Source organism: Falco biarmicus, chromosome 3 (assembly GCF_023638135.1).
Source record: "Falco biarmicus isolate bFalBia1 chromosome 3, bFalBia1.pri, whole genome shotgun sequence".
Classification (NCBI taxonomy): Eukaryota; Metazoa; Chordata; class Aves; order Falconiformes; family Falconidae; genus Falco; species Falco biarmicus.
In genome coordinates this window covers 109,390,528-109,416,361 of record NC_079290.1, presented here as the reverse complement: position 1 = coordinate 109,416,361, position 25,834 = coordinate 109,390,528, and the positions used below count along the sequence as shown (strand labels likewise).

The 25,834-nt window shown below is 54.0% G+C and overlaps 2 protein-coding genes and 1 long non-coding RNA gene across 5 annotated transcripts; 2 read left to right on the top strand and 1 right to left on the bottom strand.

Annotated features, from left to right (window-relative positions):
- Positions 1-1,392: 1,392 nt before the first annotated feature.
- On the top strand, positions 1,393-9,798 carry YBX1 (Y-box binding protein 1). 2 transcript variants are annotated; one of them, XM_056331670.1, is made up of 7 exons: positions 1,393-1,725; positions 2,103-2,166; positions 5,992-6,025; positions 8,320-8,409; positions 8,633-8,935; positions 9,337-9,419; positions 9,527-9,798. In XM_056331670.1, the coding sequence occupies exons 1-7, from the start codon at positions 1,569-1,571 to the stop codon at positions 9,759-9,761; spliced, it is 966 nt and encodes a 321-aa protein (XP_056187645.1). In that variant the 5' UTR covers positions 1,393-1,568; the 3' UTR covers positions 9,762-9,798. The 2 variants fall into 2 exon arrangements, with proteins under 2 accessions (XP_056187645.1, XP_056187644.1); XM_056331669.1 differs by having other exon boundaries at positions 9,515-9,798.
- A 4,145-nt stretch (positions 9,799-13,943) lies between these two features.
- Positions 13,944-21,075, top strand: LOC130146822 (uncharacterized). Its single transcript, XR_008821025.1, has 2 exons — positions 13,944-17,249; positions 17,649-21,075. It is a non-coding gene; the product is annotated as an uncharacterized LOC130146822 (long non-coding RNA).
- On the bottom strand, positions 20,782-25,422 carry CLDN19 (claudin 19). Of its 2 annotated transcripts, none has more exons than XM_056333345.1 (5): positions 25,170-25,422; positions 23,356-23,520; positions 23,059-23,146; positions 22,509-22,655; positions 20,782-21,682 (listed from the first exon to the last, which is right to left on the bottom strand). In XM_056333345.1, the coding sequence occupies exons 1-5, from the start codon at positions 25,390-25,392 to the stop codon at positions 21,661-21,663; spliced, it is 645 nt and encodes a 214-aa protein (XP_056189320.1). In that variant the 5' UTR covers positions 25,393-25,422; the 3' UTR covers positions 20,782-21,660. The 2 variants fall into 2 exon arrangements, with proteins under 2 accessions (XP_056189320.1, XP_056189319.1); XM_056333344.1 differs by having other exon boundaries at positions 20,782-21,174.
- Between the last annotated feature and the right edge of the window lie 412 nt (positions 25,423-25,834).

The following is a 25,834-nucleotide window of genomic DNA, read 5'->3' as shown; positions in this document are numbered from 1 at the left end:
CTTTCTTGGCAGCCTGGGTGGGGAGAAGGCTCGGGGTAGGGTGAGCTTCCCCCCCACTCTGGGAGAGGCACTGGAAAAGGGGGGATTCTTGGGAAAAGGCTGATGAAAGCCAAAACGTTTTTTCTTAGGAGCCCTCTGAGCTGGGGCTGCAGCCTGGCGCTTGCAGGGCTGGGTTAGGGGGTGTCTGGGGGGGGGTGGGTGTGTGACTGCCTGGTCAGAGGAGCTGGGGGAGCGCGGGTGCAGCCCCCCTTCCCCTTGGCGATGCCAGGGACGCTTCCCCTCCGTGTCGGGGGACTTGGCATGGGCTCAGTGCCTCTGCTGGCACCTGGGGGGCTTAGATCAGGACCCCTGCTCCTGGGGAGGGGGTTAGACCAGGACCCCTGCTTCTGGGGGGGGTGGGTTAGATCGGGACCCCTGCTCCTGCGGGTGGGGTTAGACATAGGCTCCTGTTCCATGGAGGGGGTGGTTAGACCAGGCCCCCGCGCCTGGTGGGTGGTTAGATCAGGGCCCTGTTCTCGTGGGGGTGGGGTGGGGGGGTGTTAGACCAGGACCCCACTGCCCTGTGGGGGGTTAGACCCAGCCCCCTGCTCCTGGGGAGGGGGTTAGACCAGGACCCCCTGTTCCTGGGCGGGGGGGGGGGGTTAGACCTGGATCTCTGTTCCCTGGGGGGGAGGGGGCGGGTTAGACCAGGATCCCCTGCTCCTGGGTGGTGGTGATGGTGGGGTAGACCTGGACCCCAGCTCCTGGGGGAGAGGGGTGAGTCCAGCCCCCCCCGTTCAAGCGCCAGCTGTGGCACTCGGGGCATTTCGCCACCCCCGCGCAACCCCCGCAGCCGTTTCTCGGGCGGTTGGTGCCGGCGCTGGAACTGCATGTAACGGCGTATTTGAAGCAGCTCCGCCATGTCTCCAGATCCGTCATTTCCCACCGGTAATTAACGCTTCCGGGCTCCTTCCCATCGTGATTTTTTTTTTTTTAACGGAAGCCTGGGCCTCACCCTGGAACGAGGCCGGGTCCCGGTGGTACCGGGGGAGTGGGGGGGGGGGGGGGCTGGCGGTGGCGGCGCCCCCGGGCCGGGAGCGCACGGAGCCGCCGCTGCCACATGGTCGCGCGCGCTTCCCCGGTCGGGCCCGTTGGGGGCGGGAGTGGCGGGAGCAGCCAATCGGAGCGCGGAGGCGGGGACTTCGGGTAGGCCGGTGAGAAAAGAGAGCCTGGCAGCCGCGGGCGGAACAGCCAATGGAAGCGCGCTCCTGAGGAAAGGCAGGTGCGGCTACCAATAGGCTTTCGGCGGGGGGCGGTGACCGGTAGGGGAAGAGCCAACGGGCTGTCTGGGCGCTTGACGGACGGGCCGCGCGGCGAGTAGCGTGCGGCGCGGGCGGGGCGCGCGGGGTGGCTAGCCGGTGCGGGCCGCCATTGTGGCCAGTTCGATCGGTATCGGGAGCGGAGAGCGGAGCTCAGCGAGCCCGGAGCAGGGAGCAGCCCCCCCACGGCCGGCCTCAGTCACCATCACACCGCGGGAGGCGGCGCAAACAGCCAGTCACCACCACCGTCCGCACCGAACAGCCGCCGCCATGAGCAGCGAGGCCGAGACCCAGCCGCCCGCCGCCCCCGTCCCCGCGGCGGCCCCCGCCGCCCCCGCCGACTCTAAGCCTAACGGCGGCACCGGGAACGGGGGCAGCGGCCTGGCCTCGGCGGCGCCTCCCGCCGGCGGGGACAAGAAGGTCATCGGTGAGGGGAGGGGGGGGTTGGGGGTCGGGCGGCCCCGCGTGTCCCCGCGTCCCGCCGCCCGCCATCGCTGAGGGGCGGCGCGCGCCTCCTCCTCCCCCTCCTCCTCCTCCTCCTCCCTCCCACCTCCTCCCGGCGCGCGCGCCCGTGGCGGCCGTTGGGCGCCCTCCTCCTCCTCCTCCTCCTCCTCCTCCCGCGCGCGCCGCCGGGCCCCGCGTGTCGGCGGGTGGGGGCGGGGCGGCTCAAAATGTCCGCCACGCGGGGCCTTTGTGTGCGCCGCCCCGCCACGTGCCGCCCTGACGCCGCCGCCTCCTCTCTGTGTGTGTGTGTGTGTGTGTGTGTGTGTGTGTCACCCCCCCGCCCCCGCCCCCCTCCCTCAGCAACGAAGGTTTTGGGAACAGTGAAATGGTTCAACGTGAGGAACGGTTACGGCTTCATCAACAGGTGAGGGGGCCCGGGGGGGTGGGGCCTGCGGGGCGCGGTGACACGGGGGGGGAGGGGGGGGGGCGGGCTGTGCTTATGTCACACCCTGCCACCCTGCCCGGGGGGCCCCGCTTGGGGGTTTTCCTTAGGGGGTGCTGCCACGCTGCTTGGGGGACATTGCCACCCTGCTGGGGGGGGCCTGCTTGGGGGACATGGCCACCCTGCTCGGGGGGCACTGCCGCCCTACTTGGGGGTCACGCTTGGGGGGCACCGCCACGCTGCTTGGGGACATTGCCACCCTGCTTGGGGTGCCCTGCTTAGGGGACATTGCCACCCTGCTCGGGGGGGCACTGCCGCCCTCCTTGGGGGTCACGCTTGGGGGGCTCCACCACCCTGCCTGGGGGACATTGCCACCCTGCCTGGGAGGCCCTGCTTGGGGGGCACCGCCACCCTGTTTGGGGACACTGCTGCCCTGCTTGGGGACAGCAGGCGAGGCAGGCCCTACCCCTATCCCAGTGTCTCCCACTGGGCTGGCTTTTCCCTGCGCTAATCCCAGCAGGAGCCGTGCTCCCTTAGCGACTCCTGCTGATATTTCTTAATATTAAGATATATTTTTAATGGGGGGTTGGGTTTTGGGAGGAGGGGGTCGTTTTCAAGGGTATAAAAGGCTGGTGGCTCTTCGCATGCAGGAGATTCTTGTGTAAACCTCTGCATGAAGCTCGCTCACAGCCATGCCAGCAAAAAAATAAGGTTGGAGGGGTTGGTAGTTAAAAATGTGCTCCCATGAGGGAAACCTGAATGTTTAAGGAAATGAGCAAAATCCAGATCTGTCTTAGGCCGCAGGGCTGGGATACGAAGGGGTCTCGAGAAACAAGTGCCTAGAAGGTTCTTTTTGTGACAGTGCTTGGTTTGAAAGAAAAATTTTAACACTTACTGAGTTGTGTAAGTACTTAAAATAGGTGTGTCAGTGTAGCTATCCAGTAGTAGAGGAGTCCTGGAATTGCTCTGCGAATTGAATCTGGAAAAATGGGAAATTGTGGTACCCACCAGCTCTGGAGGGCCTCCCCGGGGGTTATTTTGCAGAGGCCATATTCCAAAGAACTGTTCCCCTTATCCACCTAGTGCTTCAAACCCCAAGTTTTGGCTGAAAACTTGGGATTCCATCTTTGTTGGAGCTTTTATTGGCCCTTTTGCTTAGGTTCGGTTTAAACTCTGCCTTTTTAAACTGTCTGTTACCTGATGACTTAGCCTGAAGCATCTGCCAAGCTCCTCAATCGGTTCTGCATCTGCAACTTTAAAAACTTGACTCTGAGTCTGCCCGCTTTGTGTTCCTCAAAAAGTGTTTTAGTGTTACGTGTTCTATATGGTGCTGTAAGCTTTTATGTCTTTGGCTTTTGTAAACGTGTATAAAGTCATAGGCCACAAACTCTACCTCTAGGGAAGGGTTTTTTTCCTGTTTCCCTCAGTAGTGGAAATGCTGAGTGATGTGAGTCAAGCGAGGAAGCAACAGCAGTTAGTTAAGACATCCAAATGGCTTCCCCAGTCATTAATTTGGCAGCTGTTTAATCCCTGAGGTTGCCATTTTTAATGAGAAACCCAGCGTGATCTCGTGTTATCAGGAGATTAGAGCGGCAGCATGGGAACTCAACTGGAGGACATTTCCTCAACTCTGGAATCTCTCTGGTTTGCTGCAAGGGAAACTTCATGGGAGCTCCTGCCCTTGCCTGTCTTTGCTTCAGCTGGGTCTGCTTGCAGCTAACGTGAACTTTGGAAGTAAAATGTTACCTTTGGTGTAGGTGCACGTTGGCTTTGAGTGCTTCCTGCGTTCCTCTTAACCGTCAAAGCGCGCTCCTGTTGTGAAATGCCGGTTTGAATTCTGAGCATCTGTCAATTGTTTCTCACAGTTGTCAAAATAATAAATGGACCTGCAGGCCAGGGGCTTGGTCCTCTTACCATAATTGGAGCTGCACGTTGATATCTGGATTTGTATTCAGTGCTCTGCTGAACTGGTTGTGTTCTCTTAATCTGTCTGCTTGTCCAATTTTTTTTTTTTTCCCCACTTTCATGGATTAAGAATGTTGGAAGCGGAGTCATTTAGGGCAAAGATAAGCTGAATGGCTTGTTGGGCCTTCAGAATGGGAGTTTCTCTGGTACCATTTCAAGTTTTATTTTGAGAAAGCGATCGCTATTACTATGACACTATCTAGATGTGCTCGCTGGAAAACAGCGTTGGGAATCGTGTGCTGTGTGGCACTGGGCTTTAAAATTGGACAGTCTATTTTTTTTAACTGTTTATTCACCTGGAGCTGGGTCTGTGGAACAGTGTCATTTGTTGATCTAAACCTCCAGTGTCTTCTTGAATAGAAACTTTTCAAAAGGACTTCAAATGTCTGGTCTGGTTGCCCAAAACCTAAGCGAGAACGAGAGCATCCGCGCTTGCAGAGCACAGATGATGAGCGCTTCCTACCACCTTTTTTCAGTTGAGAGTGGAGGAAGGTGCTAAGCATTTTTACTGAAAGCCTGTTAGTGGGATCTTCTGAAGGTTTTCAGCTTTTGGAGCATCTGGCAAGAGACCTTGCATGGTAAAGAAGAAAATATTTAGGCTCAGGCTTTGTGAGGGCTGCTGGATGCTGCATCGTGGCACCTCAGAAGTGAGCTGCCTTGTGGTGATTGGGCTGGCTCTGCTTTTTCCAGTAACCTTTGAGGTTTGTAGACATCAGTTCCATGATTAAGCACGGGGACTTTTTTTTTTTCTAGTGCTGTCTGATGGAGTAACTATAGCTGGGCTTGAGTTTTTGGAAGAGTCTTACCTGTCATCCTCACGTTTTCAAGCCAGTGGTGAGGAACACTTGGCTTTATCTTTTTTTAAAAAAAAAAAAATTCTTAATTCTGTTACCCGTACCTGTAAGCTCTCCAGTTCTGAGCACATTTTCATGCAAGCTTGCTTTGTAATGTCTTTAACCAGTCATTCTAGGAAATTAAAGCCACTTTGCTATTGAGTCAAACCAATGAAACTCATCCCGTGGTGAGGTTCAGTTGGTGCAACGCGAGCTGGGATTTACGGCTGTAAGTTTGTCATGAGCGGTAGAAACGGTGCGTGCAGCGCTCAGACCTGCACAGAGGCTGTTTCTGCTGTACCTCTTAATTGCAGAAGAGAAACTTTTCTGACCGAGGTTGGTACTGTAGGGGGGTTGTCTGGCCTCAGCGTGTTAATTGCGTATTGTGATAGCGCTGAAGGATGCTCTTGGATCTTCGTAGGTGCGGGCTTGAGCTGCTCTGTTTCTTGTGAGGTGAGAAACCCAAGCTCTTCCCTCTCTGTGCTCACAAACGCAGCTTGACTAACCCTGTTTGCCTTCAGTGGTCAGCTGGTGGTGTTGGCTTCTTAAACCAAGGAAATGTTGAGGCTGAGAGGATATAACTCTGGAGAGATCACCCAAGGGTGGTGGTGTCACAGCCTGTTCCAAAGGTTGTGGAGGCCCATGCCCACGCAGAGCACTGCCAGGAGTGACTGTCAGGTTACTGTCGGGTGTTCTCTCCCCTGCGAACATCTCCATTGGTGGGATGTGACAGGTAGAGGGGTGTGCAGGAGGGAGGAAGAATGCCTTCAGCTGCAACTTGCTGCGCTTCAGCCTGCGCTCTGAACCTTGCTCTGAACCTACCTGGCCATCTCCTTACTCCAGGCAGTAAACTAGTAGAGGGACTAGCTGAGAGCAGGTTGAGGAGCAAGGCTGATGCGGAAAGCTAGTTGTCTCGACAGATCTGTGTTTTGTTCCCACCCCAGACAATTGAATTTTTAACTTGACTGTGCATTTCGTGCATGGATTTCAATGTCCTGTTGTCTTGCAGGAATGACACCAAGGAAGATGTGTTTGTCCATCAGGTAAGATTTCCTCGGAACTAAAATGCGTTACCTCGCTGAAACTTGCTATGCATGACCTGTGTAAGTAGGGCTGAGGTGGTGAGGGAGCCTCACCTTTTCCAAAAACCGTTACTTCAACACAAACAACTGTTTCTCACTATTGGATGGCATGTAGAGCCAGCTTGCGGCTGGGGGTTTTGCACATCCATCGTGAGGACACGAGATCTGTGGGGTTGAGCGGGCTGACACACTATAGTGATGAAAATTGCGCTGTCTGCAAGTGTGCTCTGTTGGCTTGGGGATAACTCTTTGAAGTCCAGTTAAATTGCCTTGTGGATCCATATAGTTGTTAAATAAGCATATGGAAATAAAGTTAAATTAAAAGCTTGCATCAGGGAGAGAAATTAATTGGGCTGTAATAGGGATGAAGTGCCACCAGTGAAGGTGGTTGGTTTTTTTTTTTTTTTTTAGGCAGAACTTTGGTAGATTTTATTGCTCCAGGCTTTCAGCGAAAGCCTGCAAACATTTTAATAGGTATATTTTCTGTTTAACAGATATGTACACTCAGATACAATGTCTGGTGAGCATGTAATCCTCTGGAAACTAGACCAGGGTGAGACTGCACACTGCGCTTGCAGCTTATTTCATGGAGCAGGTTGGCTTTAGTTAGTCTCGTGTCGGACTTACAAGGCTGTGATCAGCAGTGTGATTTTTTTTTTTTTTTTTTTTTTTTTTTTCCTTTCTGTCTTAGGATTTCTTGTGCAGCAGCCCACAAAGAGTTCTTAGCAGGGCATGGTTTCCTTCTGGCATTTAGGAGCCTGTGGCTTGTTGGTTTGTTTTGAGTTAGGGGTACACTACTGATGTTGCAAACGCAGAGGGAGGGAGGAGTAACCCCTGGGAAGTATCCTGACTCCGGTTTAATTTGTCAGCTCTCGGCTTCTTGCTTGTGCTGTACCTAAATTACCTGCTATTAAAATGTAGAGGCATTTGTTTAGCAAAGGTTATTCTATAATGGGCAGTGGAGGAAGGCCAAGTGACTCCACCGTGTTCCTGTGTGCTGAGGCAGGAATACATACCCTGAAGGAAAGCTTTCAGGTTTTATTACTTGATTTGCAAGTAGGGTAACCCCTAAGTGACCTTGACCTACAAGTCAGATTTCAGGACTTGTCCTGTAACTACCGTCAGTGGTTGTAAAAGCAAGTTTGGCAGTGATTTGTTTCAAGTAATGATTTTCATAGCAAAACAGTTTCAGGGGTCTCATCTGGAAGAAATGGGCATGTTTTAGGAGTTACAGCTGTATACTTTTTCCCCATCCCCATTATCAAGCTTGGGTCTCATGCAGAGCTGTTGTAATAAAGCTTCCTCTCTTTCCCTAAAATCACTGCTCTATAGGCTGAGGCTTGTGGGCATGTTTTCCCATAGATTTTGCTCCGTTTAGGGGAAAAAAAATCCAGTCAGATTCTGTTGCTGGTATTTTTTTGTAAAGTTGTTACACTTACACTTGTATTACTGTTCAGTTAAAGCCTTTGATAAGCATAACGTGGCAGAGAGCAGTGCATATTGAGTGTTAACTCATCTGTCAAAAATTTAATCCGCTGCTGAACAGCACAGAAAATTCAGTGTTTTCTAGTAATGTCGTTTAACATGCAGATACTGATACAAAGGCTTGTCTGGTGCTGACACCTTGGAAGGGCTAATCCTTGGTGTATAATACGCACGCAGCTAGAGTAGATTTGTGATTGACTGGTAAATGCTGCGGCTGGAGTGATGGTATTGGAAGCCTGAGAGAAAGAAATCTCTTGGTTTCTGGCTGTCGATGTGTTTATGTAGCTTGGGACACGTAGGCTGTTGCGGTGGTGTGGGAAATGGTAGAGGGCTGAAGTCTGTGGATGGGATTGGAAAGGCTTACACGTTGGTGTATGTGCTTCAGAGGGATGAATAAATACTACGGGGGTGTTAAATGCAGAACTCTGGTTAGGAATACTCTGGCCAGCTTGTATTGTGGGGTGCTTCTTGTTTGTTTGTTTTCAGACTGCTTTTTCAGCTCGCAGACAGCGTGTTGACAGATGTTTCCAGTCAGTGGTAAAGCTGTTGTACATTTCAAATAGGCCATAACTATAGTAATACAGGTAGATTTTCTGGCTTCCTGGATTTTCACGGTGGCTTAATTGCTTTTTCAGGAGTACAGGTCTTTCTCCTAAGATATTAAATACTCAAGTTTCTTAATTTTTTTTTTTAAAAAAAGTCTTTAGATGTGCTAAGTAGCATTCTCATGCTGTGCCTGTAAAAGTAATCCTGCAATGTTATGTTCTCAGACTGCCATAAAGAAGAATAACCCCAGGAAGTACCTCCGCAGCGTAGGAGATGGAGAGACCGTGGAGTTTGATGTGGTTGAGGGAGAAAAGGTAAACACATCTCTCGGGGGTTGGAGTGTGCATGGAAAAATCGGTCTGCAGGCTGTGGTGTGGTGCCTGTGGTTTGAGTCAGTGCCTGATGCCATCCAAGGAGACGGAATGTTTTTTCATGGCTTTACAAGGTGGATGTCAGTCGTTGCTCAGTACTAAATTCTGTTATGCTCTAAGTGATAACGATGCTGACCGTTTACCTCACGCTGTCCCCGCTCTTTAGGGTGCGGAGGCAGCTAATGTTACAGGTCCCGGTGGAGTTCCAGTGCAAGGCAGTAAATACGCAGCAGACCGTAACCATTACAGACGATATCCACGTCGTAGGGGTCCTCCACGCAACTACCAGCAAAACTACCAGAACAGTGAGAGTGGGGAAAAGAACGAAGGAGCAGAGAACATACCAGAAGGTCAAGCCCAGCAACGCCGTCCCTATCGCAGGCGGCGGTACCCACCTTACTATATGCGTAGGCCCTACGGGCGTCGACCACAATATTCCAACCCTCCCGTGCAGGGAGAGATCGTGGAGGTAACGTAACGGCCGCTTGAAGCGTGACACTCAAACTGGCTCGATTGCTTTGGAGCAGGGTGGTGGGACGCAGGGTTTTGCCACCTTTCCTGGAGACTGGGGGGTGTTCTTGGCAAGATTTGGCAGGAAGATGAACCCTGTAGCAGGTGTGGATAGGCTGAAGGTGGTGATGTCACAGCTTTTAAAAGCCAGAGTGTTGCAATTTGCATTAACTTCTATAGGATTGCATGGAAGAAACAGAAACTCTGCATGGGGTGTACTCTTCCACCCTAGGATGCTTTGTACGCCTTTGAGCAAACCCGACAGCCCCCTTAGAGCTGTCCCCCTCACCGCTTGGCCAGCTGTGGCGTTCCTGTGCTTTTTCCTGCATCTAAAATGGTTTGTTGCCTGATGTCTTCCAGGGTGCTGACAACCAGAGTGCAGGAGACCAAGGCAGACCAGTCAGGCAGAACATGTATCGAGGTTACAGACCCCGATTTCGCAGGTATGCGGCAGATCGACTTTTTTTGGTTTAACCTTGCCTTCTGGCAACAGAGACAGAACATGGCGATGGTCAGTTGCTGCACTGTTAAAGCCTAGCTTGACTTTCAGGGGTCCTCCTCGTCAAAGACAGCCTAGAGAGGATGGGAACGAAGAAGATAAGGAGAACCAAGGGGATGAGACCCAAAGTCAGCAGCCACCTCAACGTCGGTACCGTCGTAACTTCAACTACAGACGCAGACGCCCAGAGAACCCTAAACCACAAGATGGCAAAGAGACGAAGACAGCCGAACCACCAGCTGAGAACACGTCCGCTCCCGAGGCCGAGCAGGGCGGGGCTGAGTAAATACCGGCTTACCATCTCTACCATCATCCGGGTGCGTGTCCATCTGCTGACCCTTCTTTTTATTTTCGATGCTTTCCTTTAATTTCTCCGAAGTGTCCGAGCTTCCATCCCTCGGTCCCCAAGGGGAAGTGAATGGCATTTAGACCTCTAGGCACTAATTTCTGGAAAGTTGACACAAGATTTGCAAGAACGTGTGCAGTAGCGGCTTTTTATCTAAAGAAAAAAGTGCTGGAAAAACTAGTGGGAGACAGGCTTTTTTTTAAGGGGCATCCAGGGTGGTGGTGGTTGAAGTTCTGAGGTGCTGGTGTGGCTTGCTGCTTGGGAGGATTGCCTAAATGTTGATGCTAAAACTAGTTCTGTTGCAAGGTGGGCTGGCCCTGATTTGGTGCTGTCTTCCAATGGACAGTGGCTATTTTGAAAGTATTTTCATTTCTAGGACTGTTTGTACTTGTTCTGCTTTTTTTCTGGCGCCTGCCTTTTCTGTCCTTCCCCTCTCTGTATTTCCTCTCGCCAGCGTTCATATCCCATCCCTATTGTCTCGCTGGTCGCTCGTCGCCAGGAGGGCAGGCAAACGGAAAGAGGCGTTGGGTCCTGGTGGGAGCGACGGTGCAGGGTCACATGAAGGGGATGAGCAGGGAATGCAGGGGCTGGACATGGGGAGTAGCTTGGTGCCACTGGCAGCCGCAGACCTCTCCCAGCTCCGAGAGCTCCAGGGCTCGCGGGCTGCTGGATCCAGTGGGATTCCTCAATGGCTCTTCAAGCCTTGCTGCGGTGTTTTCTGTGCACGTGATGGGAACCTTTGTTTTCTCCTGGTGTTCATTGTAATGATTAACACCTGCTGGATGAATTCTTAATATCATGGGCTTTAAAAAACACCAGGATGAAGTTTTGGTTGCTCTTCTGTCTCTTGGGTAGTAGGGGAGAATATAAACTGTGGTTTCTGCGGTCTGGGCAGCAGCTTGCTGAAGCCATGCTGCCTCTGTTAGGCACAGGTAGAAATCTGCTCTTCAGCCACCTTCTGAAGGTCTGGAGTTGCCCTCGTGCCTGCCTTCCCGGGGGTTGTCTGGGGTTCTCCAGCCTGGTTTTCCAGGCCTGGTCCCCTGGCGCTGAGCCGGCTGTGTCAGCAGAGCCCAAACATCAGCAGCTCACCCCAGGAGGCCGGGGAGAGGTGGAAGTGGGATCCCTTTGGGTTTAAACTTCATCATCTCTTCTCTTTCTGGAGTCCTTTGTGTGGAAGATGGCTGTTCTGGCCACTGAAAGTGGGCTGATGTTAAAGAGCTGCATTTGGTGATGTTAAAGAGCTGCATTTGGTGAGGTTCTGTGTGTGCAGGAAAGGTGGCTTAGCCAGAATTTGTGAATTGCAGGTGAGGCTTGCCAGGCAAAATGTCTGCGTAACCCCCTGACACCTGTCTGATCATCCTTTTTTTTTTTCTTCTTCCTCTTTTTCAGTTTAGTCATCAAAGAAAAGACTTAAGAAATGAAGAAGAAAAGAAAATGAAATTCCAGCAATAAGAAATGAACAAAAGAATTGGAACTGAAGACCTTAAGTGCTTGCTTTTTGCTGTTGACCAGATTACTAGAACTATCTGCATTATCTATGCAGCATGGGGTTTTTATTATTTTTACCTAAAGAAGTCTCCTTTTGGAAACGATAAACACGTTTTTTAAAAGCCTGTTTTTTCTCAATATACCTTTAAAGGTTTTTAAATTGTTTCATATCTGGTCAAGTTGAGATTTTTAAGAACCTCATTTTTAATTTGTATGAAATATACACCTGATTTTTTCAAGTCAAACTGCAAGCATCTGTTAATAAAGGTCTTAAAGAATTACCTTGTGTGCTTGGTTGTTTTAAACCCACTTTTGTGTGAAAGGGTTTAAGTTTTCATAAAAAAGTTTGGGGGAGAAAAAAAACCTGCTTTATTTCTGAAGTGTGCAGGCAGGTTGGAGTAAAAGGAAAAAAAAATCGAAGTTAAAAAAATAATTAAAAATCGATTGAGTCCTTACTGCAATTGGGTGGCACGGCTTGGAGGGGAGGTGCTTGGTGCATGTTTCCAAGAGCTGTTTGCTGGGGTAGTCTCAAAACTGAGGTGGTGTGAAATACTTAAAAAGAAGAAAAAAAACCCAAACGCTGAAACTCATTTTGAGCTGTGCAGAGCCCTGCTGCTCTGGGATCTTGGAGCGTGGATGTAACAAGTTGCTGGTGTGTGGGAAGAGGGATTGAGGGGAAAACTAGGGGAAAAGGTGAGTTCCCGGCTGGGTTTGGCATCCAGAGCCTCCCACAGCTGCCCCCAAGCTGCCCTGTTGTGACACCAAGCCTTTCCAGGGGGTGACACACTCCTTGTACCCCGCAGTGACTGACCACGGGGTCTGCTGTCACGCTGGGGGTGACAGAGCACAGGAGCATTCTTGCTCGGTCTGGGGTCCTGGTGGTGGGAGATGGAGCTTTCTCCTGTTTGCTGCGTGCAAACCAGTTACAAATCACCAGTAACGCATACGATGGAGAGCACCCAGTGGTTGCGGTGTGGTTGATGGCAGCTTTTGCAAGCTTTTGCATGCACTAAGGTGCTTAGTGCTTGTATGGTGCGTGGGTTTGCTCTTTTGAATCGCTTTCCTGTGCGCTTAAGTGCCAGCTGGTAGCAGCCCTGGGCTTTAGGCTTTGCTCTCTACCTCGTAGCACGCTGCTGGCTGCCCAGCCTTTGGACCGCGGCTGCCTGCTGTTTACCAGCAAGCTGTCGGTCACGCTCTGTTTCTGTCGTGCACCGTTAGTGATCGCATTTCTTCCTTCCTCAGGTCCCCGTGGCGTTGCTTTAACCTCTGCTAATAACGCGACGGACTCGTTCCGGTGCTGCAGGATGCAGCAGCTGGCCGCTGGCGGTTCTGCCTTAGCAGGTGAAGTGAGGAGCTGTAAGAAAGCAACAGCTTTGCTGCTTTTCAGCTTTAGGTGAGATTGGGAATTCTCTCCCTGCCTTCCCTGGGGGCTTGGGAGGACCCTTGCAGCTTTCCTGGTTTGGGGGTGTAGGTGTTTTGCAGCCTGCCTAGGCTACAGAAGCGGTACTGTGTGTCTTTTCTGCGCCTTTCCCTCGTGGGGGCTGTTTGGGGCCCTGCAGCAACATCTGCTTGGGGCAGGGGGGGGCTTGGTTTGCTGCTTTCTGGGGTGCAGAGCCTGTGTTGGGCAGCTCTCTGCCCAGCTCCCTGCGCTGCGATGCTGTCTGTGTGCGAACTGTTGGAGAAATAAGGGAATAAGGACAAAACCAGCAATTGGAGGTGGAGGGAGGGGGGGGTGTTGTTGGTGGGTTTGGATTCTGGTTTGTTTTCATCACGGTTTGCAAGCAAAGGATGGTAAATCGCTTGGAAAACAAGGATTCTCTTTTTGCGTGGACTCAAAAACCCAACGTTGCAAGTAGAGCACGGCGGGTAGGCTTCAAACTGACTCCCTTCCTTGTGCCTGACGTGCGGCGGTAGCGATCCTCCAGCAACCACCCCACGGCGGCATTCGTTAATGCTGCGGGCTGCTCGCTTTACCCGCTTTTTAAAAGCAAACCTTTTGCTGCCAAGTTTTTGAGCGCAGGGGTGGTTTCGTGCACGAGGGATCGGGGCCACCAGCCACGTGGAGTCAGTGTTGCTCCGTGCAGAAAAGGCTTTCCACTCAAGTCCTCCAAAGCCACATCATAAGAGCTCTTTGCTCAACGGCTTCCCCAGGGGATTTGGAGGCGATCTTTTCTTAAAGCAACACTTTTCTGGGGTTTATTTTCATCAAACCTGGCTGAAAGTGGGGTGGGGGGTGGGGGAAAACCTGTTCTCTGGGTGGCTTCTGCAGCATCCTTACTTTTTTGCAGCCCCTGGTGCTGCAGCTGGCATGAACCCTGCAGTCAGAGCCTTAAAGCGATTGCAGAGCTGTCCCAGTATAGGTGATGGTGCTTTAATGGGGTCTGACTGGAGCAGGGGAGCATCCCACAGCAGGACAGGGTGCGGGAGGTGTTGATGCCCATCACACGCGAGAGTCCACAGCATACATCTTGCTGGTGGCCGTGTGGCCCTGGGGCTGGGGAGCTCTCTGCGGTTGCTGGTGCCTGCTGGGGTCTGCCAGGAGAGAATGGGGGGTTGTGTCATGGCCACCACTGGGGGGGGGGCGCGACTCAGGGGGGGTGCTGCAGTGTGGGGACATGGCAGGAGAGATGAAGCTGGACAGCCAGCTCTGGGGGGGCAGCTTCCACCCAGTGGGACCAGGCATCAGGAGTGGAGATGGTGTCTGGTGAGGCATCGCCTGTCCCACGTCCCTGCTGGTGGGACCAGATTCTCACCAGCACATCCTTGTGGCCACCCGCTCAGGTTTGGGCTGGTCACAGTGACACAGCTGCAGCACGGCCACCACTTTGGGTAGATGACAACATACCAGGACCTCAAGGTCCCAGAGATGTGGCTGGGATGTTTCTGCACCCCCCCTCCATCCCCTCACGAGGCTTCGGGGATCCTCCCGCAGCCCAATCCTGCCTGGCGTGACCCAGCCCCCCCCAGGGGCCATGGAGATCCCTTTGGACCCTGTGAGAAGTGTCTGCACCCTCTGAGCTGGTCCTTCCCCCCACGTATGTCCCTGCAGGGCAGCAATCGGGCTGCGGTGGGCTGTGGGGGGCCAGGGCGGACTGACCTGTGCAGGAGTAGAGGCAGCAGGTCAGCAGGACAGATGCCACCAAGCAGCCCGTTGAGCCGGCCATCCCCAGCCAGCACGACCACCCAAAGTCATAGTGGACCCCCAGGAATATATTGTGCGACACCAGCATGGCCCTTTCCACGTAGACGTCCACCGCGTACCACACGGAGCCCACGAGACCCAGGATGCCTAGGAGAAACGGGGCTGGTTAAGAAAGAACTCTGCAACCCCCCAGGACCCCTCTGAGAGGGTGCCCCGAGCTCCTGGCACCCCTCCCAGCTCCCCATGGGACCCCCGAGCGCTCCCAGCCACGCACTGCCAACACCAAGGGTGACACCAGCCCCATAGCGCATCTTCAGCTTGACACGAGGATTTTCCTTGAGGAACTTGACACAATCAAGCCCGAGGAGCAAGGAAGCCAAAGCCAGGCCAGCCAGGAGATCCGCTGCAATCAGCAGGGTCCGTGTCACCACGATCTTCACTGGGCAGGGAAGGGAAGGAAAGAAAAAAAAAAAAACCAGAAGAAGGGACTGAGGAATGGTCAGAGGAACTGGTCTCCCCGCTCCGGATTGCTGCCTGTGTCCCTGCTAGAGTCACCCAGCTCACCAGTGGCCGTGTCCATAGGAGATACCGACACTGGGACCCACCACCTGCCGTGCGCAAAGTGCTCCCCAGAAACCTTGCAACAGGACTTAACGAGCTCGTTAATAGCTCAGCTCAAGAAACCAGACATTTAAGGCGCACCAGTCGGCGCCCAGGGTGTCATCACCTACTCAAGACCTTCTTGCACAGCTTTGGACAGAAGATGCTGCTGTCCAGACTGCCTGGTTTTCCTCCCAGTTGTGTAACTGGTGTTTTGACCAGCAAATGTCTTTTTTTTTCTAAAAAATAGCGGGGAAAAATGTGGAGCTGGCATGAGGCACGTCACCAGCTGTGATGTCACCAGTGCAGTGCAACTTCTTCCTGCAGAGCTTCTCAGCACAGCAGCCCCACTTGGTCCGTGTGGACATCTTGTTCCCTTCTCCACCACCCCAATCTGTGTTGTCCCCTGTCACCATCCGTGGTATGGAGAAGTCTCCACACCATGACACGACTGTCCAGGAGCTGAGGACACAAGTCCCTGGCTGGTGGGGGTGGTCCTCAGCCCTGCGTGCAACGTCAACGGGGCTGCAAATCCCACCGTGCGGTGGGGGATAGGAGCGGCGCCTGGGCTCTACGTGCCACAACACCTTTGTTGGGAGGTGGCACAGCTTCTCTTCCGCTTGGTGACCCCGTGGCAGGTCTGGCTGGACCATGGGTGGCTGTCCAGGCTGTGCTGGTGGGGCAGGAGAGCCAGGGAAGCCCCGGCCCTGCGTTGCTACCTGATGAAGGGCAGCCCCTTGCAAGAGGCGCGTCTTCTTGGAAAGGGAAGAGGGAGAACTCTTCGCTGTGAACTTCAAAAATGCCTTCAGGCCATGCCAGCTTACCTGGATGGTCAGCCAGAATGGAGTCATACTGGTCACAGGTTCTCACCCCGTCCTGCATGTTGGTGACACACTCCCTCCAAAGCCCCCGGCATTTGTGACTTACCTGGAAGCAGGAGAAAGATGCTCAAGCAGAAAGCACCAAAAAGCCCCCCAGCTCCCCCCAGAGATAGCCCACCACCACTGGACGTGTCCTGGTGACTGCCTACCCATACCTTGCTCTCTGTCTCCTCCTCTTGCTCCAGCATTTCTTTCTCTCTCTAATCCTCTAACCCTCCAACTGATGCAGAAAGCAGCAGGTTTGTCCCACCACACCCCCTTTCCAAGCCTGGGGAGACACGGTGGGACCCCCTGGATGGCGAGGCACCCACCTTGCTCCCGGCTGCTAACCTGGGAGCTGGCTGCCCTGCTCACCTCCAGGCTGTCGTCAGCGTTCACCATCCAGCAGTCGGTGCAGGTGGCGAGGAGCAGGAAAAGGCTTGAGAGAAGAACGAGACCGAACGCCGTCAGCTGCAAAGCTGCGCTCATGGGGTTACCTGCGAGGGCGTCGAGATGTCCATCACCTCTGCTGGGGCTGCTTCCCAGCTGCCTGAGCCACCAAAGTGCCACCTAGGCTGGGGCGTCGCCTGGATCCCTAAGAGGCATCTGGACCCCATCTCGTGGTCCTCAGCGCTGCCAAAATGCTCCAATGGAGCTGCAGAGCCAGTTTTGCATGTACACAGGGACACATCGCTTCTGCAGTAGAGCTGTACCCCCACGGGGCGGCTCTCCAGATGTTCCCTCATCCCAAGAGACCCCCTGGTATTGCCCACCGGTACTACTTGTCCTTTGGGAATCGAGCTGCTGGAAACTGCTGTCAAACGACTCTTGTTGTCTAAACTTGTGACTTCAGCATGTGGCTCCTGATACCCCGAGGTTTCCTTGATGCCTCCATCCCTGCAGCCATGTGATTCAGCGGGAAGATCACCTGCCTTTGCATGCTTTTTTTTTTTTTTTTTTTTTTTGTCCCCCCAAGATAAGCAATGAAGTGTTGAAACAGCCAGGTTGGAGCAGAAGCAAGTGTCCCATGGAGGTGTCCCTATCTCAAGTGGCCAGCCCAAGGAGGAAAGCATCTCCCACCACGGAGGTGGGTGAGGGCTGCTGGGTGCCCCCAAGTGCTGCCAAGGCTTCCTGAAGACCAGAAGGGATGGGACCGTCTGTTTTCCATCCTTGCCAGAGATGGAGGGACATTAGGAGAGGAGCTGTGCCCAAGGTGTGGAGCAGAGGACATCGTCTCTCCGAAGCCTGGACACAAATCCTCCTTTGCTCTATTTTGCAACCCAAGATGCTAAATATTTCAGCGCCTGAAGCTGCAGCCCTTTGGGCAAAGGGGTTCCTGTGAGTTAATGGCTTAATTAATGAGACTGGGTAGCTCTCTGAGCTGCATGGGTTAATTATCATATGGTGATGACTCTTCACCATCGCTGGCTTTGACCTCCAGCCAGGTGCTGCCAACCCTGGCGCGGCACAGGCTTCCCCATGGGGCAGGGGTGGGAGGGAGGGTCGTGGTCCCCATACCTGGGGTGCAACATCTCCCACCACATCCCACCTGGCACGTCACTGGGAGCAGAGGGACCACTCACCCCATCTCTGTGAGAATGTCCATCAGTTTCACCCAGAGAGTGTATCTCTGTAATTAACAGGCAGCCTCTCAGACCCCAATTTACAATATTTTTTTTTAATTTCCCAGGCTCTCTTCTGAACTAACTCCCCGTAACCTGATTTTTTTTCCACTAGACTCTGGCTGTTTTGGAGCCTTTGAAGAAAATCTGCTCAGCCATCGGAGTTATACCAGCAAAAGAAATAAAGAAAAGAAAAGAAATTGTGTTAGCAATAAAAAGGGGCTGGTGGGGGTAAGTGTTACCTTCACCGCAGGCTCATCCTTGCCGGGGTGGGACGATGGCTGGGGATGTGGGTCTTGAAGACTTTCAAGTACTGGTGGGGTTCGATCCTGACCCACCTGATGGAATGAGGGAAATGCAACGCCTGCCCAAGCCTGTGCTGGGTTATTTAACGGTTTTCCGAGGTCCAAGGCACGTCAGATGGACTTTGGGCTCCAAGGTGTGATGGGCATCCCTGCGGTTAGAATGGTAATAGGTTGGGAAGGGAGCCTCCCCCAAAAATACCACGTGGGGAACCTGTGGGAGCCTGCTGGGAACACTCCCCAGGTGGGGGACTTTGTGTCCCAGGCAAATATCCCCTGTTCTTTAATTAGACCTTTTAATTACTGCCTAGGGGTGAGTGGCCTGAGACATGTTGGGTCCCTGGGACCGGTGCGAGAGAGTCAGAGGGGTGGCGGCGGCCAGAGAAAGAAGCTAAAATGCAAAGGGGATAATTAAAACCCTTTGGCCAGGCATGCAGCCAATAATTAAGACCCTTCCCTGCCCCCCCTCCCCCCCCGCCCCATTATATGTGGTGGTTATGGCTCAGATAATGTGTCCAGTCAGCTCCCGAGGAGGTTTTTGTGACCGTGGAAAGCTGTGTCCCAGCTGCCTGGCACTTGGAGCTGTCCTGAAAACTTCAGGTTTGTTCCCTGGTCCCCTACTATTTGGGGAAAAAAAAAAAACCAAACAAAAAAACCCTTTTGCTCTCACTTTTTTGCAAAGCGTGTTGCAGCGTCCTCTGAGCATCCTTGGGATCAGCTGCGCCCCATGGCTCGCAGGCATGGCTGCACCCTCAGCTCCATCCCTATTTCCATTTCGTGGATTAAATTTAAGAGAAGCCCTTGGGGGTTTTAGGTTTGTTTTCGAGTTGGTTGGTGAATTTTTTTTCCTTCTAGATAATCCTTTGCAGCGTTGAACTGCGGGGATTTTGGCAACGCACCAGGGTCTTGGCAAATCCTTGAGCTTCAGCCCTGCAGAGGCACCCAGGTGCTTGACTTTTTTTGGGGGGGTTATCCTGTTTTCCCGGAATTTTGGCACATGACAGCTCCAACGCTTCAGCGTGGAGCAATGAATTAGTGCTGAAAACATCCAGGAGGGTTTGTACCTTCGTTTTCCAAAATTTACATCTCAGGATTTTGTGGTACTTGGACGTCCATGGCATTTGAAATTCTGGTGTGACCCCAAGCAGTACAGAACTGCAGCTGTGCACCCTGGTGGTGCTTCTAAAACAGGTTTATTTTTATTTTCTGCTCATCTAAACGGTCCCTTTATTATATGTCAAACTAATCTGCCTGGTCAATTCTCAACTGAAACGTTTTGGGAGGGGTTGAAAGAATGCAGGCAGAGGGGCAGATCGATCAGTAGTTGAATAATTAAGATTATTTCCCTGGTTAATGAAGGTAAAAATCAGATCTTGTGTCCCACTATGTTTGTAAAACCGGTGTGTTAAAAAAACAGTGCTAACAGGAGACCCAAAGCTTTGTATTTTAGCACATGTTGTGCAGAGGAAACCTCTTACAGCTGGAAAGGGAGAAAAAAAAAAAAAAAAAGAAGAAATAAAAGATGTTTTCTTTGATGGGGCCATGCCATAGAGCTGGAGAGGGCTCTGTAGATGCCGTTGGAGCAAGCTAACGTATAAAAATGAATAAAAAAGAATAAACCCAGCATTGAATTAAAACAGGCACAGCTCAGAGGCGTGAGAAAAGCTCCTCTGCGTGTGGACCGGCTGCGGGCCCCCGGCCAAGGGCAGTGCTGCTGCAGAAGCATCTTCGTGCTAAATGTAACGAGGCGTGCCCAGATGGATTTTTAGAATTTTTTTTTTTTTTATGAAAAAACCGTGATTTTTTTTCCCCCCCTTCTACTCATTATTTACATGGAATTTCAGTGCTGCGGCAATTTGGTGAGATTGGCTGTGATCTTGGCCTCCAGGGGGTCATTTTCCCTTTTCCCTCTTGTCTACCCATTTAAAAATTAATAATATTCCATGGGGGTTTGGGTGCCAGCAAGCGGTGTGCCCTGCAACCTACATATTGTTCATCTTACTGGTTTTATTCAATACAATATGTGTGTTGGGCCGGGGGGGAGAACTTTTGGCCGGGGTGCGATGGATGGAGGCAGCTCCCATGTACCGCAGCGAGCCCTGTGTCCTGCTCCCACATTTTATCCCGCTTTGCCCTGAGTAAAACACACGAGGGATTGTCCCAAGGACAGTGGGGGCCTTTATACCCCCAGCCACATTATCACCACTCTGCTATTTTCCCCCTGCCACCACCCACTTTGATCCAGCCAGAGCGTCCCTCCCCAGGAGCCTTCGGGTGACCCATGGAGATGTCACGGGAGCCCCCCTGGACCACAAATCCCTGCTTTTTGAGGTGGGATGGGATGTACTTATGGACTAGGTGCTGCAGGTGGGATGAGGATGCCGAGACAAGACGGCAGCCATGCAAAAAGCTGGATGGAAAGCATCATCCCCTGAGGAGAACCAAGTACAGCATTACGGGGCCAGGGGTCCTGCTCCTCCACGAAGAAAGCAAAAATCAAGTTAAATTAGCAAAGTGCCCAATTAGGCACTTTGGATTTGAATTTGGATTCATGGAAAATGGGAGAAAATAAGGCAGAGCCCAGCTGCAAGGGTCCATGGGGGGCAATAAGAGGAGGATGCTGGTCGAGGGTCCATGCGAGGCAATAAGAGGAGGATGCTGGTGGCACTTCAGCCCTGCAGAGGGACCAGGGCGCAAGATGCCGAGTTTCCCAGGGGTTTCGCCTTAAACTAAGCAATTTTTAAGGCCATGTCCCCTCCTTCTAGAGCCACATGTGGCAAAAGACTTGAGCTATTGGGCTAGCACCTGCCCAGGAGGGCAAAAAAACCTTCAGCACGGGGGAGAGCCCCCCGCCTGTAGTGGCTTTGACCCAGCAGAGCTGTCACTCGCAGGGGACTGGGCCAGATTTGGAAGTGCGGAGAACAAAGAGACGATTTGAGCAAGATACCCGTGATTGGAAATATTTTAATACCACTGAGTCACAATTTTTAGTACAAACAATCAGCAAAAGAATGCATTGAAAAATCCCGATCGGTCCCATTCCCACGGCCATGCATCCCCTAGAAAAGTTAATGCAATTTTATAGGAAAAGAATAAAAAATATGTCGTTCTACGCGATGCGGTGCTCTTGCTATAAAACACCTTTTTGGTTATTTGGCTTTAAAAAAAAAAAAAACAACACAAATTTCCTTTTCAATCCTCATTGCAGTAGCTTTCGGTGTGTATTTTTGGAGGGGAACCCCGTAAGAGGGGTTCAGCCAACCAAGCACCTGATGGGTGAAGCCAGGCTATAAGCACTGCTCTCCCCTGATGGGTGAAGAAGACATTTTTACAGGGGGTCTGCAATTTAAAAGAGAAAAAGGGCTGTTAGTCCCACCTGAGAGAAAGAAATCAACCCCCCCAGGGCAAAAAATAGCATTGCTTCCCCTCCAGCATAGACCAGGACCCAAAGCAGTTGGGTATAAAATAAAAGAGAGGGGGAAAAAAAAGAGAATCAAAGGAAATAAGGTCAAATAAACCAGAGAAAAATGAAATAAATTTTTAAAAAATCAGCTACTTTGGCTATATGGATTAAAAAATATTAATAATAATAATAATAATAAAAAATACATAATCAAGCTCTTTGGGTAATTTCCACTGGTTTTTCCTGCAGGTTAGCTGGCATAGCACATCAGGATGGATGGATGGATGGATGGATGGAGGTATGGGGTGGTTTGGGGGAATTATTGATGAAATTGGAGCGGTGGTGTTTGCAGAGCGGTTAGTAGCGGTCCAGACGAGGTACAAGGAGGTGGAGGCAATTAGCACTGTCGGCGTTTGAAGACTTCACCGCCCGCTCCAGGGGATCCTGTTGGGGAAAGGGATTTGGACACAGTGGGGAGGCATCAAAATTCATGGGTCTGTCCATCTGCTACCTGAAATAGCTGCGCTGGGCACCAAAAATAAAAACAAACTGCTGCTTTGTGTTCAAAGTCCCCTTTTTGCCTGCTTTAATTTGCCCAATGCCATTTATTCTGCTTAACAAGGCCACATACTTGTGCCTGGTGAGAAATAAACCCAGGGCAGATTTTAGCTGGCAGAGCTCAGCTGGAGCACCAGCAACCAGGCTCGGTTGAAAAATTAATAATAATTTTTAAAAAAATGTTGCTTTTTGGGTAGCAGTGAGGCAGGGGAACACTTGCACCCTGGCAGCATCCAAAAGCGGGGTGCAGGGATGCTCCAGCCCCTGATGGAGGTGGACGGCAGCTTCATCCCGGGAAAAGCAAGCACTGGCTGCGCTCCCTGCTTGCTCCCAAGAACGGGATGGAGAGGGGGTGGGCGAAAGCACAAAGCCGTTCTGTGCAGCACACCCCCGCGGGACCGGCGCCGTGCCCCGGCATCGTCCCGCTCTGCCCAGCATCCACAGTCCTGCCCACCCCAGGGGGCTGGGGGGCAACCTGCCCGGTGCTGGGGGGCCTGGCAATGATGGATATGGGAGCGATGGCCCCCAGCCCCCCTGTTTTAGGGGACAGTGTAGCAAACGGTGCTGAAACCTGGAAGCTGAGGAGGAGAAAGGTCTCAGGGAGCATCCAGGGACCGTGTGGTGTGGTGTGGGAGCGCCGGGGTCTTGCCTGGTTTGGGGAGGGGAGGGGGGCGCTGGGCAGCAGGAGGGGAGCGTTAGGGGTCAGACGTACTCCCGAGCCGTCGAAGGCTGCGACTGCCGATAGTACTGCTGGCCTCGCTGCTCCTTGGCGGGGCAGGAGCAGCACAGGAGGGACCCCCCCAGCAGGGAGAGGCTGGCGGCCCCCCAGCCGATGAAGAGCGACGAGCCGAACTCGTACCTGCGGCGAGAGAGAGAGAGAGAGAGGGGAGCGTTGGCAGGGGGGGGACACCCCGAGGGCCACCGCGATGCTCGAAGCCCTGTCGAGGCAGATGCTGGTTCTCCCTGGCCACCCCCATCTCTCACGGTGGCCGGACCCCGCTGCTCCGTTTCCCGGCACTTTTGTCTTTCCTTGGGGCTGCAGCTCCTGCTCTATCCCAGTGCAAAACCGGCAGTGGGACCCAGTAAAGCTTTAGCGTCGGGGAGATCTGCCCCAGCGCAGCAGCTGGGGGGGTGGCAGAGGTCCCACCACGTGGCACAGCCGCCTACGACCCACCCCCCACTCCCTCCCCCTCCCGAGGGAAGGTCCTCTGGGAAGCGCGGTGGGATGCAGATAAAGAGCATCCCCCGAGCCAGGCGCTTACCTGGCGTTGGCGGGGAAGGGGTTCTTGTCGAAGAACTCGTGGGCCACCTGCATGGCGTAGTAGGACACGGCGATCAAGGTGCACAGACCTGGACCCAGAACCACAGAATCCCAGGGTGGTTTGGTTGGAAGGGACCCCTAAAGCCCACCCAGTCCCCTGCAGCCACCTCTTCGAGGCGTGGAACATCAGAACATCCCCAACCCCCCAGCAAACCTCTCCCCTGCCCCATCAAACAGTTTTTGGAAGGTGTTTGGGGTCTTCTGTGGGGGAGAGGTGCCAAGGCTGGAGCTGCCTTACCGGAGAGGATGAAGAGGATGCCTCCAGCCACAGCGATGCGGCTCTTGGTGACAGGATCCTCTTCACCAACTTTGGTGCATTTCATGCCCACCACGCTGACGATGATGCCGAAGAAACCCAGGAGGAGAGAAATCACCATGAGAGCCCGGGAGATCTGGATGTGAACTGCAGCGGAGAGGGGCAGAGAAGCCGCTGGTCACCATGTGCCTTCCACCACCATCACCTGGTCCCACCTTGGGGATGAACTTGGCCTTAACCCACCCTTGCTGCATGGTTCCCATGCCACCCCCTCTCTCTGCTCGGCCGGTGGGGAGACCTCAGCTCAGGGCATTGCTCCCACTGCTTTCCCTGACCTTCCTCGCTGCCACACTCATCCTCGCCATGGGTTCCTGGGGAAGTACCTTGCCCACAGTGGGACCACAGTCCCCCAATGCCACGAGGCTGATGCGCAGCCCCAGGGTTGTGATGTCCCCATGGGACACTGTAGTTCCCCAAATGTGGTGCCCACCCTGGAGCCCAAACCCACAGGGGCCAGGGGTGTCTCAGACATACAGAGGGGCTCAAACCCATGGAGGGGGGGAAGAGGGGCTCAGGCCCACAGTTGGGGATGGGGGCCAAGAGGGGCTCAGACCTACAGTTGGGGATGGGGGCCAAGAGGGGCTCAGACCCACGGGGTGCAGGGGGGAAGCTTGGACCCACATTGACTCAGTGGAAGGGTGCAGGGAGCTCAGATCCTTTGCGGGGGGCTCAGGTGCAGTACAGGGGCTCAGGCCTGGGGGTGGGGGAAGGGCTAGGAGGGCTCAGACCTGCAGAGGACTCGGACCCCTGGAGGGGTCAGGGGAGCTCAGGCCCAAGGGAGCACTCAGATGTAGAGAGGGTACAGACCTGTTGGGGGGGTGGTGGCATCAAACCCACAGAGGGGCTCAGACCCATATGGGGGGGGACAGACCCATACAGGGGGAGACAGACCCATAGAGGAGCTCAGACCCATATGGGGGGGCTCAGAACTATACAGACCATATGGGGGGGGCTCACACCCATATGGGGGGGGTCAAACGCATAGAGAGGCTCAGACTCATATGGAGTGTGTGTGTCTAACCCATACAGGGTGGGACAGACCGTTTAGGCGGGGGGGCGGGGGTCTCAGACCTACACAGAGGCTCAGACCCATACAGGGGTGGTCAAACCCACAGAGGGACTCAGACCCATATAGGGGAGGGGTCAAACTCGTATAGGGGGGTTGCTCAGAGCCATATAGGGGGGACAGACCCTTATGGGGGGGATCAGACCTATATATAGGCTCAGACCCATATAGAGGGGTCAAACACATATGGGAGTGTGTGTCAAACCCCTGGGGGGGCACAGACCTTTACGGGGGGGGTCAGACCCACACAGGGGGGGTCAAACCCATAGAAGGGCTCAGACCTATATGGGGGAGGGTGTCAAACCATACAGGGGGTTGCTCTGACCCGTATAGGGGGGATCAGACCTGTATATATGCTCGGACCCATATAGGGGGGTCAAACCCATAGAGGGGCTCAGACCCATATGGGGGGGGGGGGGGGTGTCAAACCCCTGGGGGGGACAGACCCTTACGGGGGGGGTCAGATCTACACAGAGGCTCAGACCCATATAGGGGGGTCAAACCCATAGAGGGGCTCGGACCCATATGGGTGGGGACGGGACACAGACCCTTACGGGAGGAGGGGTGGGTCAGACCTACACAGAGGCTCAGACCCATAAAGGGGGTCAGCCCCACGGCGGGGCTCAGCCCTGCAGGGCGCAAGGGAGCCCACCCCCCCCTCGGTACCCACCGCTGAGGGAGAACAGCGAGTCGTGCAGGCGGCACTGGACCTGCCCGGTGCTCTGGGCGGCGCAGCTCATCCACAGCCCCTGGTGCAGCCCCACGGCCGTGATGATGGCGTCCCCGGCGTAGGAGCTCTGCCGCCAGTGCGGCAGCACGGCGGCCGCCAGCGCCGCCACCCAGCCGCCCAGCGCCGCCAGGTACCCGGCCACCTGCCGCGCCCCGCCGCCCATCGCCGCCGCCGCGGGGCTGCCCAGCGCCGCGCCGCGCCACGGCCCGCCCGCCCCGCCCCCCGCCCCGCCAGCCCCGCCCCCCGCCCCGCCCGCCCCGCCCGCCGCCCCGCCCCCGCGGCGGTAGGGGGCGCGGTGGGGGGGACCGGGGGGGAGAGATGGGGTGGGAGGGAGGGGGAGGTTTGGGGTGGGGGGAGGGGTTTGGGGTCCCAAGGAGAGATTTGGGGTGGGGGGTGGGATTTCGGGGGGAGGAAGGGGGGAGGTTTGGGGTGGGGGGAGGGGTTTGGGGTCCCAAGGAGAGATTTGGGGTGGGGGGGAGGGATTTCGGGGGGAGGAAGGGGGGAGGTTTGGGGTGGGGGGAGAGGTGGGGTGGAAGGGAGGGGGAGGAGAGAGGTTTGGGGTCCCAAGGAGAGATTGGGGGGCGGGGGGGAGGGGGAGGGATTTG

Bases quoted from the DNA above. Each gene is read 5' to 3' on its own strand.
- YBX1 (XM_056331669.1), top strand. From the start codon at position 1,569: ATGAGCAGCGAGGCCGAGACCCAGCCGCCCGCCGCCCCCGTCCCCGCG. The intron at 6,026-8,319 runs GTAAGATTTCCT...TTATGTTCTCAG, and splicing joins AAGATGTGTTTGTCCATCAG to ACTGCCATAAAGAAGAATAA. The intron at 8,410-8,632 runs GTAAACACATCT...CCCGCTCTTTAG, and splicing joins ATGTGGTTGAGGGAGAAAAG to GGTGCGGAGGCAGCTAATGT.
- CLDN19 (XM_056333344.1), bottom strand. From the start codon at position 25,392: ATGGGCGGCGGGGCGCGGCAGGTGGCCGGGTACCTGGCGGCGCTGGGC. The intron at 23,147-23,355 runs GTAAGGCAGCTC...TTCTGGGTCCAG, and splicing joins CATCCTCTTCATCCTCTCCG to GTCTGTGCACCTTGATCGCC. The intron at 21,175-22,508 runs GTACGTCTGACC...TTTAAATTGCAG, and splicing joins CAGCCTTCGACGGCTCGGGA to ACCCCCTGTAAAAATGTCTT.